The 19,165-nt window shown below is 41.2% G+C and overlaps 1 protein-coding gene across 3 annotated transcripts in view; it reads left to right on the top strand.

Moving 5' to 3' along the window:
* The window catches only part of LOC127446356 (lipoma-preferred partner homolog), a 324,624-nt gene that overhangs the window by 271,131 nt on the left and 34,328 nt on the right, over window positions 1–19,165 (top strand). For all 3 annotated transcript variants that reach the window (XM_051707243.1, XM_051707241.1, XM_051707242.1), the window contains one exon: window positions 15,109–15,278. In XM_051707243.1, coding sequence (XP_051563203.1) covers window positions 15,109–15,278 — 170 coding nt within the window. The remainder of the gene's footprint in view (window positions 1–15,108; window positions 15,279–19,165) is intronic.

Here is a 19,165-nt window from a genome sequence, read left to right as displayed (position 1 = left end):
GAATCACACCTTCTATTCTCTCACCGAGTGAGAAAAGTTTGGCCTTCCACAAAAAAGTTCCTTGCATTCCCTCTTTACACACATGATCTTTGATTTGCGGCGATGTAAGATCAAAATTGCTGCTCGCGCTCGCGCCGCCTTTTATTCGCCCCTCTGTATCGCAGCGTGAAAAAACAAAGAATGGCGAGATGGAGATGTGCAGGAAATCTTAGCAGGCCTGCCACTCAAATCATCCACCATCGCCAAACAACGGCATCTGCCTGCTACCCCAAATACATTAGAAATCAATTATTTATGGGGGGCAGTCAAGAACTCTTTAATCTTCTCCTTTTATCCAATTAAAATGCCTAACAACTTGAGTGTGTTGTGAGCAACACACTCAATCTCTTTCTTCTTCCCTCATTCCTCCCTTATTATTTTTTTTCTGAGCTTGCGTATGTGAAAGAATGGAGGCTTCAGAGGGATGGTGGAGACATTTCTCAAGAAGAGAAAGTGTATAAAGTATAAATGAACTATTCCACTCCTACCCCTTCTTGTTACAAAGGAACTATTTGAAGTTTTAATATGAAGACTTGCCTTCCATTCCCAGTGCAGGGGACACAAGGGACAGCGAGGTCTCTTTCATGAGCCCTCTCTGCCCAGTGTTTAGGGGGAGGATTCAAAATCAGTTGAACTGGATAGAGATGTATATATTCCGCTTTTATTATTCTGGAATATGGTTGTGGCCTTTTATCGCAAATATGTTAATGATGTGAACCAGAATTAATAATGTTAGACGGATTTGACATTGCTGCTTTCTTTTTTCCTTTTCTTTTTTTAATCACAAAATGCAAAATAGATTACTCAGGAGCATTATAAATATCAATGTCATCAGACTTCATGTAAGGTACTGTATCTGCGATTTTATGTGATAAAAGGGATAGTTTACCCAAAAATGAAAATTCTCTCATCATTTACTCACCCTCATGCCATCCCAGATGTGAGACTTTCTTTTGCTGAACACAAACGAAGATTTTTAGAAACATTTTTCAGCTCTGTAGGTCCATACAATGCAAGTGAATGGTGACCAGAACTTTGAAGATCTAAAAAGCATATAAAGGCAGCATAAAAGTAATCCATAAGACTCCAGTGGTTAAATCCAAATCTTCAGAAGTAATATGATAGGTGTGGGTGCGAAACAGATCAAAATGTAAGTCTTTTTTACCATAAATCTCCACTTTTACTTTCACATTCTTCTTCTTTTGTTTTTGGTGATTCCCATTCTTTGTGCATATCGCCACCTACTGGGCAGGGAGGACAATTTGAATAAAAAAGGGACTTAAATATTGATCTGTTTCTGACCCACAACCATCATATCGCTTGTGAAGACATGGATTTAACCACTGGAGATTACTCTGGGATTACGTTTATGCTGTCATTATATGCTTTTTGGACATTGTATGGACCTACAGAGCTGAGATGTTCTTTTAAAAATCTTTGCATGTGTACAGCTGAAGAGGTCAAGAAAAAGTCATACACATCTGGGATGGCATGAGGGTGAGTACAGTAGTTTAAGCTAAGTTGTCATTTTTTTCAATGTTAAATACTTTCTCCTATCCCAGCTTAATATGCAGAGACAGGAAACAATTTCTGTTTGAATGAGCATCCTGACCAGCCCAACAAAGCAACATTGGCTCAAACAGTGGTATGAGTTTTGGGTGGGTTTGTCTGATTAATAGAAATGGGGGGAGGGTTCGGAAAACCTGTTTGAAAACAGTCATTATTTTTGCAACACCGTTTGATGACGTCAGTGGCGCTGAAATGGACCCTTTTCACATGTCCACGTTTGCGAAGCGGAAGTTGTCATAGTTGGATAAACTTGAATGGCGGAGAATGGGGACAACAGCAAAATGTATTTTTGCTTTCCCCTTTACTCCAATAGCAAAAGAAAAAACAACTATTACGCTTTCCCAGCTTTGCAAAAGAATATCAAAATAGAGAGCGCAGTATAACAGGAATAAGAAGAGCGAAATAGGATACATTTTCTGTCACTCCCTCAGCAGGTGTGTAAGAAACCTCATCGCAGCTGTGTTAACTTATTTTTTAAAACTTATTCCAGAGTAATTAATAAAAATTCAAATGTTATAAATTTACATTAAATATTTGTAAAATTGGAAAAGTTTGCTACATTTACGTTGTTAAAGAAGGCGGAAACGTGTCCTAAAAGGTCTGTGAAAAGGGTCCATGACACACTTTACCACTCAACTAGGTGTTACAAGATTCTTGCACTTGTGAGGCAAATAGTGACCTGCACTTGTGCAGCTAAAGAGTGCCTGATGATAAAAATGTGTTGATATTTTTAAAATTAATATTTTTTTATAAAGTATTTTTCTATGCTCTCCAGCCAGATAGATATAGTGAGTCACCAGTGATTTTGTAGCTACAAATGAGTCATTTATCAAAGAATAATTAGGGCCCACAATTACAGAGACAGTTACGAACATGTGAATTGCTGATCTACTGCCTGCACTCATTAGGTTTTACATAAGAGCATATTTGGATGTGATTTGTTTGACTGTGTGTGGGGGTCTCTGGAGGAATTTTTGTTGCTGCTTATATAATTTATGTAGGGTGCGTCCTGGTCTAGTATTCCCTACTGACTCTAACTTTGAGAGAGATATCACTTACAACTAGGGATGGGAATATATATATATATATATATATATATATATATATATATATATATATATATATATATATATATATATATATACACACACAGTTGCAATCAAAATTATTCAACCCCCCTGACCAGCAATACATTCTGGTGATTGGAATTAAAACACGTCAACTAAACCTCAGTAAACAAAGTAAGTTTTTAATACACATTTGAGAGATTTTGAGAACAAAGAGTTCAGTTTACCCAAATTTTAAAATAAAAAATAACCAGTTCTCTCCACAAATGTCATGTCAAAAATATTCAACCCCCAAAGTCAATCATTTGTGGAGCATCCTTTACCTTTAATAACATCAAGTAAATGTTTCAGGTAAGTGTTCTCAGGCCACATTTCTCATAAGCAAAAGCTTCCAGCTCATTGACATTCTTTGGTTTCTGTGCTGCCACTGCTTCCTTGAAATCCCAACAAAGATTTCAATGGGATTTTAATGATGAACTGAAAGAGCCATTCAAGGACATTCCACGACCCATCCCTGAACCAGATTTTGGACAACTTGGATGTATCCTTGGTGTTATTGTCCAGTGATCACCGAGCTTCAATTTACACACTGAAGGCATTTTGCCAAAATGACCTGATACCTGAAAGAATCCATGGCGTCAGTCACATAGTCCGGATAGCCATTTCCTGCAGCTGCAAAACACTCTCATAACAGGACTGAGCCACCTCCATGCTTGACCGTAGGGATGGTGTCGTTCTTGTCATCTGCTTGCCTTTCTTACTCCAGATGTACTGCTGGCACATGCGTCTAAAACTCATTTTCAGTTTAGTGTCAGACGTCCATAAAACCTTCTTCCAGGACTCCACAGGTCTTTCCAAATTTGTTCTTGAATATTCAAGTCAACATTTCCCTTGGTGAAGTTTTGCTTTCCTCCACACCCCAAGAAGGTTGCTGTTGTATCATATTTTAAAAATGCATGAATGGTGCTGCCAACTTTGTCTATTGGAAATTGAAGTGCCTTGGAAATGTACTTTTAGCCATGGCCTTTCTTGTGTAATTAAATAATCTCCTCTATTAGCTTTTGTGACAGCTTATTTTTATTTGCATTTTTTTTTTACATAGATAGACGTTTGCTTACGACACTAAACTTAAATTTTAAAACTTAAATAAGTGCCATTGTAGAGTGATGGCTTGATTTTGTTTTAAAACAATTACTTGTCTAGCCTTACATGTTTAAGAAACAGCTAGTGGTTGAATAATTATGACATGGCTGTATTTTTTAAAAATCCTGCTTTTTAGAAATATTAGGTTATATATTCACACTATGACTTTGAACATGTCACTCAACTGATTTGTAACTGACAGATTTTTGAGTCTTTTTGATGGATTAATTAAAAAGAACCAGCTCATAAGAGTCATTTGTTTGTGAGTTGTTTTACACTGGTCATGCTGTGTATGCTTTTTGTTGCATGCAGTCAGCAAGGACAATTCAGTTGAAAGATGCATTGTCAATTTATTGTCTTTGTATTATTTTGCGGCACCCACTCAAGTATTTCTGTCTCATCACATTCAATTCAGACGGCAAACTCACAACTCACAAACTCAAAAAAACATAAAACTTATTTTGTCTTGATGTTGTGGATGCATTAGTGGTGCAGGAAACACTGTGCAATACAGAATCATGGGCCAGTAAATGCAGATGTTCAAGAATGTTAAACGGAACCAAACGGCATGAAAATAATTGGGTTCCTATGTCTTTACAAAAATAACATTAGTTAACATGAACTAACAATGAACAATACTTTCACAGCATTTATTAATATTGGTTAATGTTAATTTCAACATATAGTAGTAAAAATTTTTTTATCAAAATGTGTATTTGTTAACATTAATGCACTATGAATTAACATAAAATAACATGAACAATTGTATTTTATTAACTAACATTAAAAAAGATTAATAAATGCTGTAAAAAATATATGTTTTAATTGTTTGTTCATGATACCTAAAGCATTAACTATTGTTAACGAGAGGAACCTTATTGTAAAGTGTTACCATTGTATTTTTATTAACTAACATTAACAAAGATTAATAAATACTGGAAAAAATAGATATTGTTCATTGTTTGTTCATGATATCTAATGTGTTAACTATTGTTATCGAATGGAAACTTATTGTAAAGTGTTACCGATTTCTTTGTACACACACACACTCATGTTGGTGCAGCTATCATTATGAGGACTCTCCATAGACATAATGATTTTTATACTGTATGAACTATAGATTCTATCCCCTAACCCTAACCCTACTCTGAATGGTTTCCTCCACATGGGCTTTAAGAGTGACCGTCTGAACGTCTTTTTAAGACGCGTCTTTTAAAGATGCCCTTTTGTCTCTGTGCAGTTCCTGGTTGCGGTCTTTACCTCTTAGACTCTGACGTGCCTGGGCCAAAATCACGTTGAGGAAGCATTCGTGGATGGTTCACGTTCTCATTGCGAGAACATGACCGTGGCAACGTTGCGGTAGCCTTTTTTCGAGGGAAAGCCACTTCAGCTGTCCCCCCTGCTGGTCCTTCTACCTACGAGTACGAGGCCGCCCTGGTTGACACTGAAGGCGATTCGGGGGCTTCAATGGGTACGGTTCCACCGGTTTAACCCCCACGGACCGCCCACTCCCCGGTACGCTCATTTGCACCCATCCAGTTATGGGATGAGACAGGCAGCTCACCTCAGTGCCAGCCTAATGTCTCTTTCGGAGCTCGTGAACCGGATGAGATGTCAATCGCTGCATCGGAGAGCGCCTTGGTGATGTCGGACGCCGAGGACTTGACCGGGCTGCCGTCTTTGGGTGTGGCAGCCCAGTCTGAGGCCAATGCGGAGCTGACCACCCTGCTTGCCCGGGCCGCCAAGACAGTCTGGGGCGCCGTGTGCAATGGGCATGCATCCGCTGGCTCCTGGACAGGACCTCACCTGCGTTGGCACATCAACTGCCTTGAGTTGCTGGCAGTACAGCTCACCCTGTGGAGGCTATTGCCATTGATCCAGGGCAAGCACGTGTTGGTCCGGATAGACAACATGACGACAGTGGCTTTATAAACTGCTAAGGCGCTTTGCGCTCTCGTTACATGTCGCAACTCGCACATCACCTCCTCCTCTGGAGTCAGCGGTGACTCAGGTCGCTGCAGGCCACTCCTATCCCTGGCAACCTCAACGCCACTGCAGATGCTCTGTCGCAGCAGGTGACACTCAGGGGAGAGTGGAGACTCCACCCAGGTGGTTAAGCTGATTTGGATTCGATTCGGCAAGGCACAGGTAGACCTGTTAGCCTCCCGGGAATCCTCCCACTGCCCACTCTGGTATGACCTGACGGGAGCTCCCCTCAGTACAGACGTGCTGGCACACAGCTGGCCTCGGGGGCTGCGCAAATACACGTTCCCCCCAGTGAGCCTACTTGCACAGGTTCTGTGCAAGGTCAGGGAGGATGAGGAGCAGGTCATTCTCGTGGCTCCGTATTGGCCCACACAGACCTGGTTCTCGGACCTCACGCCCCTCGCAACAGCACCTCCCTGGCAAATTCCCCTGAGGAAGGACCTTCTTTCTCAGGGACGGGGCACCCTCTGGCACCCACGCCCAGACCTCTGGAATCTCCATGCCTGGTCCCTGGATGGGATGCGGAAGACCTAACTGGTCTACCGCCCGCAGTGGTTAACATGATCACTCAGGCCAGAGCTTCTACAAGGCAGCTGTATTCCCTGAAGTGGTGTATCTTCGCTAAGTGGTGTTCTTCCTATAGCAAAGACCCCCAGAGGTGCACAGTCGGGTCAGTGCTTTCCTTCCTGCAAGAGAAGTTGGACAGGCGGCTGTCCCCCTCCACTCTCAAGGTCTATGTAGCTGCTATAGCAGCACACCATGATGCTGTTGAAGGTAAGTCTCTCGGTAAGCACGACCTGATCATCAGGTTCCTGAGAGGCGCCAGGAGGTTGAACCCTCCTAGGCCGTGCCTCTTTCTCCCATGGGACCTCTCCGTGGTCCTTTTAGATCTACGGAGAGCCCCGTTCGAGCCCCTAGAGTCAGTAGAGTTAAAGGCCGTCTCATTGAAGACCGCCCTCCTGACCACGCTCACTTCCATCAAGAGGGTCGGGGACCTGCAAGCGTTCTCTGTCAGCGAAGAGTGCCTAGAGTTCGGTCCGGAAGACTCTCATGTGATCCTGAGACCCCGACCAGGCTATGTGCCCAAGGTTCCCACAACCCCTTTTAGGGATCAGGTGGTGAGCCTGCAAGCGCTGCCTATGGAGGAGGCAGACCCAGCCTTATCGTTGCTGTGTCTGGTGCGTGCTTTGCGAATCTACTTGGATCGCACGCAGAGATTTAGACGCTCTGAGCAGCTCTTTGTCTGCTTCAGCGGACAGCGGAAAGGGAATGCTGTCTCAAAACAGGGGCTTGACCACTGGATCGTGGACACCATCACTTTGGCCAACCAGACCCAGTCCGTGCCAACCCCCTCGCGGGTTCCAGCACACTCCACAAGGAGTGTGGCATGCTCGTGGGCACTGGCCAATGGCACCTCTCTAGCAGACATCTGTAGAGCAGTGGGCTGGGCAACACCCAATACCTTCGTGAGATTTTACAGTCTCCGGTTGAGCCGGTTTCGTACGAACAGGTAAGTTTCATTACGCGGAGCAGCTGGCTGGGTGTACCGCTTGTGTATAGCGCCTTTCCCCTCCACGAGATGAAGCCATGCGCTCTTCTCTCCCATGTGTGATCATGACCTGTGAACCTTGGATATCCTTCCTCCTAGCCCTCTGGCTCATGAATTCAGTGGAGGAATTCGTAGTCGGACCCAGTATGTGTGCTAACGTTCCCTGTACTGGGGTAAGTGCTCCACAGGTCTCGGTTACCCCGGTAACCTTCTGTGATGTATCTTCCGTGGTACGGTCACCCTTTTTCGGTAGACCCGCGTCTCCCTTGGCAGAGCCCTCTCTGCCCCAATCACTGCGTTTGAAGAGCTCCTCCCCTACGAAGGGCAGGACCTACCGCCGCGCCTCTTCCATGTGCGGCCTTAGGCCCATATGATGTATTCGCCACTTTTTTACCCTCCCCTTCAGGGCAGGGTGTGGCCTCCATGGGGTCTTTTCCCCCTGAAAGAATAGGAACGGAAAAGAACACCTTCCCCAGCGCATTTTACGAGCATTTAAAGGCCCCAGCCGAATCTAATTTTCTGTGGAGAGAAAAACTTAGAGAGAAAAGGCCGCAGCTTGTGCAGCCTGCTCTCATACTAGATACGTCTCCTTCCCCCCCTCAGGGTTGTTGGGAATTACATGATGTTTTTGGGCGTCTGGGGAGGCTACGTGCAGTCCGAGTGCATCTGTTCCTACGCTTACAGTAGCTTGCCTACACCTGCATCGGCAGTTCACGTAACACAGTTCAGCCATTGTGGCGTTCTGTATAGGGACCCCTAGTGTCACTACATCGACACAATGTCGAGTGTTGTGTCCCTCTTGCCACAGGCTGAACTACACCACTGTAATGGCCAGGACCTTGTCTTGGCTCCTCAGTGCAAAAACCTGAATGAATCTGCATTCCAGCCTCCCTTTTATACCCGTATGTCGGGGGGAGTGGCATGCAAATTCTACTCGCCAATTCTCATTGGCCTATTCTCAAAGATCTGAAGGTGTCTCGGGCTCTCAAGATCGACCCGTAGTGTCACTACATCGACACAACGTCTCGTTCCCTCCATCAGGGAACAGAGGTTACGACAGTAACCGAGACGTTTCACTATATTTTAAGAGTTTGGACATGAACTTTATTACCAACTGCTGGTGGAATATCCAAACTGCAAATGTAGGAACTGAATTTGGACTTGCGCTGAGATAAGACATGGTATTGAAACATCTTAGCAGAATGACTATAATAGCAAATAGCAAATTGCTCTTAGCACCATTTCATTTAAATACAGTACACCCACAGTTTGCACACCTACATCCACAGTGGCGTTAACACTCCCACCCATGCCCACTTGCATTTTGTGCAATGAAAATTGCATTTAGAATTAGCGCTCTCATGAAAATTGGATAAGATGTTGCGCATGGTCATAGCGCGTAGCGCTGCGCTTTGCACACTCACGAAAATAGAGCCCTATTACACTAAAATCATGTTAACACGCATATTGTTTATGTCTTGTGGCAATACTATTTTATATTTTATACGTATTTTAACATTTACAGATTGGCCCATTCACTTCCATTGTAAGTGCCTCACTGGAACCCAGATTATTGCTTTTTTTAAAGAAAAGGTGGGGAAAGTCAAAATAAATGTTTGTGGTAATGCTGTCGATTGAGCTTAACTTGAATCTGGGATATTCCTTCAATCTTGGTAAAACACCTATTATCGGACACTTTTACTCACAGAATAAATGAATCATGGCTGACTGCACATTTTCGATGGTCATGACAAGTTGTTACATTAGTACTAGATGACAAAATCATAAAAAATTGTTGAGTACTCTCATACAAAAAACATACGGCTTTTACTTGCATAGAGAAAAATAAACAAACTAATGAACATTGTTGTTATGATTTTTTCTCAGATTTACCCAAACCTAACCATAAAGTCCAAACCCTTACCCAAACCCTAAATCTAACTATGATTATAATAGAAAAATAAAAATAACCCCAGAAGAAAGAAAATATTGAGGTTTGAAATGAGATGAGGGAAGCATATTACTGGTTATTGACATACATTTGTCATTTGCATTGCATAAATAAATATGGAATGAGTAAAAACATTTGATGCCTGCATTGCATCGATTTAAAATCTGTAGGTTGATTGCTTGTTCTCTATGGGAATAAAAGATGCACCTTTTCGTACAAGCCAAGTTGTACGATATCTTGCGATTTCGCAATCTCTGACAAACTATTACGAGTTATCATGAGACTATGTTGGGATGACTGACTGCAATTGATGCTGCATCCAGGCCGCTAGGTGTCCGTATAATTTGAAGACAACTGCTATATCGGCCAGAGCAACATAAACAAAAAATTACTGAATGCACCTTTAATTCAACTAATGGGATACTCGGCTGTTACTTGGCAGCCTACAGGATCAATCATAATTCTTTCTTGTTTTCTACCCATTCATTGACTTGAAGTGAATGGGTATCACAGTGTGTTAATCTGCAAACATGAGGAGAATTATCTTTAAAACTCTGTTGAGAAGAGGTGCTCATATTCAGCTCAGCTTTGATATCTAATCTGAAGGGCGGAAAAGTTCAGTCTGGTTTGTTGACAGCTTCAGCATTGAAAATGGAAGTGTGTCTGATATTCCGCCTGCTCACTGCCTCGCCTTTTGTCTGTGACAAGCTTGAACTCCAGCTCTCATTGCAGACAGAGAGTCTATCATTTTTAAAAACAGGCTTAAATGAAGCACAAAAGAAAGAGACAAGAAAAAAAGAAAAAAAACGGAACTACTGAACTAAAGTTAAGTAAATTAATTCACAATATCTCACATTCTCTCTCTTTTTTAAGATTGTATCTGTTCTCAGATGTGTAAAAGGAAAACACCACAAGATATGGCTCTTAAGCGCATTATTTCCTGATACTGCTAATTAAACTGCTAGCGTCATTAATTGGTTTGAAGATATCTTTGCATTGAGTTGGAGACATCTTAAGCCCAATTAAAGATAGCTCCAACTCAATTACAGATATACAAATGCCGTGGCCCACAATATGCAATCAGGATCTTTTTTTGGTGCAATAGTAGATACCCTATAACACAAAGAGTGCGCTCTTTCCACTTCCAAAGTTTCCTTTTATCATGAAAAGATTGTATGCGTGTCAGTGTGCCTATGTGTTTAATCCTATTCTTATCCCAGTGGAGATATTATATGGAGCTGTTATTGGAAGGGTGGGCTGAACAGAGCAGAGAGGTATGCTGGATTTTATTAGTGATTCATTTGAATTACTTTGAGTGATATATGTAAGTGTTTATCATAGATTGTAATCACATATGTTTTACCATAGACAGGAGGAGTGTATTGGGCTAGTTGACAGATGGTGGATGGTATTTGCGCCAGCAGAGATGCACTGATCCATTCTGTTCACAAAGGGAAAAATCAGCTCACCAAAATCTCTGTAAAGTGACTGACCTTATTATGCGCCTTACATTTTTACAATTGTAGGGCAACCGATCACTTTGCCCTTTTTAAAAAGGGGAAAAAAAATCCAAAAACTTTAAAGGGGTGAATTCCCTGGAGATTGTATCAACCTAAGTTTAGAAATATTCCTCATATTCAATTTCTTTTGACATTGATTCAAAATTCTTTCATCCACCAGACTTGCAATTGGAGATCAGCTCTCAGTAGAGTAGATTAGTTTATCACTAGTTGTTCCACAAAGAAAGAGTTGGCTTAAAAGGGCCACAGGCACAGTGTTTATTTAAGATTATCTCTGAACCTGAGTGCTGTATGTGTTAGTATGTTTTGTAGCTAAAGCGTTTGATCTGATCTTTGTTGGAAAATAGACACAGAAACCTCAAGGTTTGGAGGAGGGCAAAGGGCAGATAACCCATATAACCACTAAGTCAAAAACCTTGCTTGAATAGCCATTCTTAATGAGAGTGGCTTTTATAATGTTTCGTGTGGAAGTGACAGATAGTGCTGTTTACATAATATAAATTATTTGATTAACTTTCACCTCTACAGTCTTTTTTTCTATCTCTTATTACAAAGTGTTTATGTTTCTGCATTTTTTAATAAGTGTTTGTTATAGTAAGTGAAACTTTATTTATATAGCACCTTGGAAAATAGTGTTTACAAAGTGCTTTACAGAAGGCTTATATATGGACATAAAGATTCACATACATTCATTTGGTAAATACAATGGCAAGAAAAAGTATGTGAACACTTTGGAATTCTCTGTATTTATGTACTGTATACATTTTTCTTAAAATCTGGTTTGTTCTTCATCTAAGTTACAATAATGAACAAACACAATCTATTTGAACTAATAGCACAAAAATTATTGTATTGTTCTTGAACCTATTGATTAAATCGTTCAAACATTCACAGTATATGCTGAAAAAAGTATATGAACTCCTAGGCTGATGACTTGAAAAGCTAATTGGAGTCAGGAGTTGGCAAAACTGGTATCCAATTAATGAAATGAGATTGTAGGTGTGGGTTAGATGTACTTTGACTTATAAAAAGCACTCAAACATTTTGAGTTTGCTATTCACAAGAAGCATCTGCTGACGTGGACCATGCAAAAAAGAGATCTCAGAAGACCTACAATCAAGAATTGTTGCTTTGCATAAAGCTGGAAACGGTTACAAAGTTATCTCGAAGAGCTTAGATATTCATCCGTCCACAGTTAAAAAAAAAAAAAAAAAATCTATAAATGGCATAAATCTATAAATCTATACAGTACTCTCCCTAGAAGTGGTGGTCCAGCCAAGATGACTCAAAGTGCACCGCAGAATGCTCATTAAGGTAAAAAAGAACCCTAGAGTGACAGCTAAAGACTTAAAGAAATCATTGGAACTGATTAACATTTCTGTTCATGAGTTTGCTTTTCGGAAAACATTAAACAGGCATGGTATCCATGGCAGGACACCACAAAGGAAGCTGCTGCTTTCCAAAGGCCACCTTGACATTCCACAACACTACTGGGAAAACGTTTTATGGACTGATGAATCTAAGGTTGAATTGTTTGGGAACAACATGCAGAATTATGTATGGCATAAAAAGGGCACCACATACAGACATGAAAACATCATCCCAATGGTGAAGTACGGTGAAGGTACGGAGCATCATGATTTGGGGCTGCTTTGCTGCTTCATGCCTGGACCGTTTGCCATCACCGAGGGAAAAATGAACTGAAAAATTTAAAATGAAAGAAAAAAAGATATCCTACAGCAGTGGTTCTCAAACCTGTCCTGGAGGCCCCTCAACACTACACATTTTGGATGTCCCATCAATCAAACACACCTGATTCAACTCATTAGCTCATTAGTGGAGACTCCAAGACTTAAATTGGGTGCGTCAGAAAAGGGCGACATGCAAAATGTGCAGTGCTGGGGGGCCTCCAGGACCGGTTTGAGAACCACTGTCCTAAAGGATAATACAGTGCATCTGGAAAGTATTCACAGCACTTCACTTTTTCCACATTTTGTTATGTTACAGCCTTATTCCAAAATGGATTCAATTCATTATTTTACTCAAAATTCTACAAACAATACCCCATAATGACAACGTGAAAGAAGTTTGTTTGAAATCTTTGCAAATTTATTAAAAATAAAAAACGAAAAAAATCACATGTACATAAGTATTCACAGCCTTTGCCATGACATTCAAAATTGAGCTCAGGCGCATCCTGTTTCCACTGATCATCCTTGAGATGTTTCTACAACTTGACTGGAGTCCACCTGTGGTAAATTCAGTTGATTGGACATGATTTGGGAAGGCACACACCTGTCTATATCAGGTCCCACAGTTAACAGTGCATGTCAGAGCACAAACCAAGCCATGAAGTCCAAGGAATTGTCTGTAGACCTCCGAAACAGGATTGTATCGAGGCACAGATCTGGGGAAGGGTACAGAAAAATTTCTGCAGTATTGAAGGTCCCAATGAGCACAGTGGCCTCCATCATCCGTAAATGGAAGAAGTTTGGAACCACCAGGACTCTTCCTAGAGCCAAAACTGAGCGATCGGGGGAGAAGGGCCTTAGTCAGGGAGGTGACCAAGAACCCAATGGTCACTCTGACAGAGCTCCAGCATTTCTCTGTGGAGAGAGGAGAACCTTCCAGAAGAACAACCATCTCTGCAGCACTCCGCCAATCAGGCCTGTATGGAAGAGTGGCCAGACGGAAGCCACTCCTCAGTAAAAGGCACATGACAGCCCGCCTGGAGTTTGCCAAAAGGCACCTGAAGGACTCTCAGACCATGAGAAACAAAGATTGTACTCATTGGCCTGAATGGCAAGCGTCATGTCTGGAGGAAACCAGGCACCGCTCATCACCTGGCCAATACCATCCCTACAGTGAAGCATGGTGGTGGCAGCATCATGCTGTGGGGATGTTTTTCAGCGGCAGGAACTGGGAGACTAGTCAGGATCAAGGGAAAGATGAATGTAGCAATGTACAGAGACATCCTTGATGAAAACCTGCTCCAAAGCTCTCTGGACCTCAGACTGGGGCGAAGGTTCATCTTCCAACAGGACAACGACCCTAAGCACACAGCCAAGGTAACAAAGGAGTGGCTCCGGGACAACTCTGTAAATGTCCTTGAGTGACCCAGCCAGAGCCCAGACTTGAACCCAATTGAACATCTTTGGAGAGATCTGAAAATGGCTGTGCACCGACGCTCCCCATCCAACCTGATGGAGCTTGAGAGGTCCTGCAAAGAAGAATGGGAGAAACTGCCCAAAAATAGGTGTGCCAAGCTTGTAGCATCATACTCAAAGACTTGAGGCTGTAATTGGTGCCAAAGGTGCTTCAACAAAGTACTGAACAAAGGCTGTGAATACTTATGTACATGTGATTTTTTTCGTTTTTAATTTTTAATAAATTTGCAAAGATTTTAAACAAACTTCTTTCACGTTGTCATTATGGGGTATTGTTTGTAGAATTTTGAGGAAAATAATGAATTTAATCAATTTTGGAATAAGGCTGTAACATAACAAAATGAAAAGTGAAGTGCTGTGAATACTTTCCGGATGCACTGTATCAGGGTGGTGTGCGCCAGCTGAAGCTCAGTAGAAGTTGGGTGATGCAGCAGGACATTGACTCATTTAAGTAAATCCACTACAGAATGGTTTCAAGAAAAGAAAATTAACCTTGTGGAGTAGCCTAGTCAGAGCCCAGACCTTAACCCAATAGAGATGCTGTGGAATGACCTCAAGAGAGCCATTCACATCAAACATCCTAAGAATATGGATGAAGTAGTTATTTAAGCAAGAATGGTCCAAAATTCCTTCTGAACATTGTACAGGTCTAATTCGCAGCTACCGGAAACGCTTGGTTGAAGTTATTGCTGCCAAAGAAGGATGGACCGGTTATTAAATCCAAGGGTTCACTTACTTTTTCCACAGCACTGTGAATGTTTAATGGTATGTGTTCATTAAATACATTAAAGATTTTACTTGTTTGTACTGTATGTTGTTAGCTTATTGTGTTTGTCTTTACTTGTGACTTTTGATGAAGATGAGATCACATTTTATGACCAGTTAATGCAGAAAACCAGCTAATTCCAAAGGGTTCACATACTTTTTCTTGCCACTGTATGAAGAACAAGAAAATTCAAAAATAAGAGAATAAAATAAATAAACAACAAAATACAAAACAAAAAGAGATTTTTATTTTTAATAATTACAAAATATGTTTATAAAACATTATAAAGATTATGTAATTTGCAGTCAGCATCTGCATAATAATTCCAGATGCTGTATTTTTCCCCCACAGGTCGGTGTGCAAGCTGTGGAGAGAATGTGGTGGGTGAGGGGACAGGTTGTACTGCCATGGACCAGGTCTTCCATGTGGACTGCTTCATCTGCATGACCTGTGGCTCCAAGCTCAGAGGGAAGCCTTTTTATGCTGTTGAAAAGAAAGCTTACTGCGAGCCCTGCTATATTGTGAGTGTGATCTACAATGCACACACTATATGCATAGACTGTCACATTTATAAAGCCAACTGTCCATTCATCACCATCTGAGTGGTATTGAACTGAATACAAACCTGTACACACCACCACACACATCACACTACTACCCCTTTTCCACCCTAAGGGTGCCAGAGCCATTCCGTTCATTTCCTTTTTAGAAAAGAAGGTTCCAGTCCAGACAAATTCGCTCTACACCAGCTTCTTAAAAGTTGCTGGTGAAGAACCATGAACCGCTAACGTCAAATGCCAGGGGGCGGGATAATGTCTGCACCAAGTAAAGTTTTAAAAAACAATAACAACTCAGTTTTGGCATGACTGGCGCAAAACATGTCCATTATAATCAATAAAGCTTTCACTATAAACGCCCAGATGCAGCGATGCGACGCGCACTCAGTTGACTGCCATTCCGTTACTATATTAGTATATACAATGTTAATCTCTTCAACGAAAAGGTTTATTTATCAAAAGACAAATTTTTATCAAAAGACAAAAATTATGACTAAAATAATAAAACTGTGCAAATGAACTATATCATATGTGAAATGATAGCTATGGGTTGTAACCTTGTGTACTCATCTACATACGATCATGCTGTTAGTTTACTTGCCACTCTGCACTTTTCTACACTCATCTGGAAGAGGAAATATTTTAACGGCACTGGTTTGCATGCTTTTGAAGCTCTGGTTTCCTTGTCTTCATATGAAGCCTGCTTCAGCTCTTATTAGCTCCATGTTCTTAAGACTTGTCTAAGATCTGCTAGGAGCATCTGGCTCTGTGTAAAACCTGGATTTACGTTCTTTCAGAACTGTTACCAAAACCGTTCCTCTATTCATAACCATTCACCTATTCCTGTCACACTTGTCATTCTTCCCTGATGAGCTGCTTCACACTAGTTACCTCGGTAGTCAAATCCATAAGAGGCATAAAGATTAGACAAACAGTGGCCTCGCATGCAAAGGACTGAGCATCACATTCAGCTCTAACTTATTCAGCTGATAAGCATTCACACGGGCAAATCACACTTGAAATGTTACACATGTATTAAAATCAAATTAGAATGCCAGATAGGATTACTTTCCTTTGTAGATTGGAAACCAAATCAGGGCCTTCTTTCTCACCCACCATATCCACCTTCCTTTTTTTGGGTGCTGTTGAAAACTTCCTCAGGCAAATGGTAAGAGAAAGGGAAATTAGTGACAGTTTCAGTAAGACATGAAAATTAAAATTTCTCTGTGACCTAGAGGTTAGGAGTTTCTTATAAAAAACATACAAACTTTTTCTGGCATGATTTCCCGCATCTGAGAGTTGTGCAACAGCTATATGCTCTGGTGTTGTCATTGTCATTATTACATTTTTATTTATTTTTTTATTCTTGTTTTGCAAAGCAGGCTTTTGGACATTTCTGTGGAAAAAACAAAAAGGAATACAGCATATTAAAGCAATTTACTTGGCATCCTTGTCCTCATTAATCCATATTTTGGGTTAGAGAATGCCCCACAAACATATATTTAAGAAATACCAGCCACAAAGTGCTAAAGGCGTTGATGTCTCACATATGATGTCACAAATCCTTTCTCGCCTGTCTACAACCACATATTTGGAAGGTCTGTCAATCAAATTAGTTCCCACTCTGCTGCTAACGGCCAGACCTGACCTTCTCAACCATGACTCTTAACAGAGAGCAAGATGAATGAATGTGTCATTTATATAGCACTTTTCTGACACTACATTCAAAGCACTTTGCATAGTGAACAGGGGACTCTCCTCAACCTCCACCAGTGTGCAGCATCCACCTGGATGATACAACAGCAGCCATAGTGCACCAGTACACTCACCACACACCAGCTATTGGTGGAGAGGAGAGGATAGGGTGATAGAGCCAATTCATGGATGGGGATTATTAGGAGGCCATGATTGATAAGGGCCTATGGGGCAAATTTAGCCAGGACACCGGGGGTTACACCCCTACTCATTTTCAAGAGAAGTGTCCTGGTATTTTTAATGACCACAGAGAGTCAGGACCTCAGTTTAATGTCTTATCCATAGGATGGTGCCTTTTTACAGTACAGTGTCCCTGTCACTATACTGGGGCATTAGGGCCCACACAGACTGTAGGGTGAGCATCCCCTGCTTGCCTCACTAATACCTCTTCCAGCAGCAAATGTAGTTTCCTCCAGGAGGTCTCACATCCAGGTACTGACCAGGCTCAGCCCTGCTTAGCTTCAGTGGGTAACTGGTCTTGAGTTACAGGGTGATATGGCTGCTGACATCTGTTGAATATCCAGATATTGTATGAATATGATCCACTGATTCTATTAGATCCACTTTGGATTGGATTCTGTTGGATCACCTTTGAAGTTCATGATATTTTATTTGATGTAGGTACCTTTCCTGAGCTGAAACAAGCAAAACTGCAGAAAAGTCAATTTCTGTTTGACCAACTGCTGTGGGAACAATCTTTACTGTAAATCTAGGAAACATACTGAAACCTGGAAAATCTGTCAGCACCAAAAATAAGCATTAGCACATCTTTCAAAGAAACCAGTCTGTTCCTCAAACTGCCTGTTATTTCATCATTGTTTCCCGTTAAATTTGTGTTATTTCCATTTCCTCTGGTACATGTAGCCTAGTTCCATTTCTGTTGTGGTCGCAGTAATTCCTTATTTCCCTTATAAGAAACCACTTTAATACTGAGCCAGCCCTTTGTTGAGTTATCTTCCCTTTTATAGAGACAATGCAAATTTCAAAGAAGCCAGAATATTGTTGATATTACTGTAGGTCGGTTTTGCTTAACAAGTGGCCTAAACTATAATGCTAGCCAATTTTTCTGATGACGCTATTTTATAACTAACAAATGCACTTAAATGCACTAATTTTAATTAAACAATTAAAGTGCAGTTGTCAATGTGGTATAAATATAATGATAAATATGTAGGTTCACTTTATCCTGTCTTTGATCTCTTTTGAAGTGCTGTTTTTTTGTATTGAAAATGGTTTATTTTAGATATTTTGCAGCTCCAACTTAAAACTAGACCCATATTGAATCTGTTGGCACAGAATTCCGCAGAAAACTCTGCAGGTTACTGCAAATTTGGGACACCCATCATTCACAAATTTAAACACATCCCCAGCCCCCTTGCATGTTTGTTTAAGAAATATATTGGCTAATTTGATTATGTTTTCAGCAGCCATTAAGACTATAGTACTCTCAACTCAGGCGAAGTCCACACTAATCGTTTTCAGTTTCCTAACATCATTGTTTTCCAAAGTATGCAGAAATAGAAAACAGTATCGTTTGGATGTGGCCTCAGTTACTGTAGATCCATTCCTTAGAATCCTGCAGTTTTTCCAACATAATCAGCGCAGATTTCCGTATGGGCCATATCATTTCTGTATCATTCCTCACACCATGTAATGCTTAATTCATTCTATACACTTTGGGCAGTGATGATCTGTTTGCCTACATGACAGCCTCTGTTGTTTAATGGGTAGTTGATGGAAAATGCCAAGTTTTCCTCATTCTAACCACTAGAGTGAACACTGAGGTTTCACAGCCTTTCTTGGTTGCCCACTGCTCAAGACAGGTTGGGCAAAAACATCCTGGCATTTCCAGAAATGTCACTGTAACAGTTCGTGGAAAGGAGGAAGCTGGGGCCGGCTTGACAAAACACTTAGACTTTTATTGTTGCACTTTTCCGTCGAACACAATAACACACTGCTTCACACTACGTTATGCTTTTCAGCTTCACTACACATAAACTCTGTTGGCTTTTCAGCTGAACACTACACACAGTCAGCTTCGTGCGTCTCTCTCTCTCCCATCTGCCATTGTCTCCTCTCCTTATATAATCCCACCG

The sequence above is a fragment of the Myxocyprinus asiaticus genome, chromosome 9 (genome assembly GCF_019703515.2).
Source record: "Myxocyprinus asiaticus isolate MX2 ecotype Aquarium Trade chromosome 9, UBuf_Myxa_2, whole genome shotgun sequence".
Taxonomy (NCBI): domain Eukaryota; kingdom Metazoa; phylum Chordata; class Actinopteri; order Cypriniformes; family Catostomidae; genus Myxocyprinus; species Myxocyprinus asiaticus.
The sequence above is the reverse complement of the archived record's forward strand: the minus strand, read 5'-3'. Positions and strand labels throughout refer to the sequence as shown.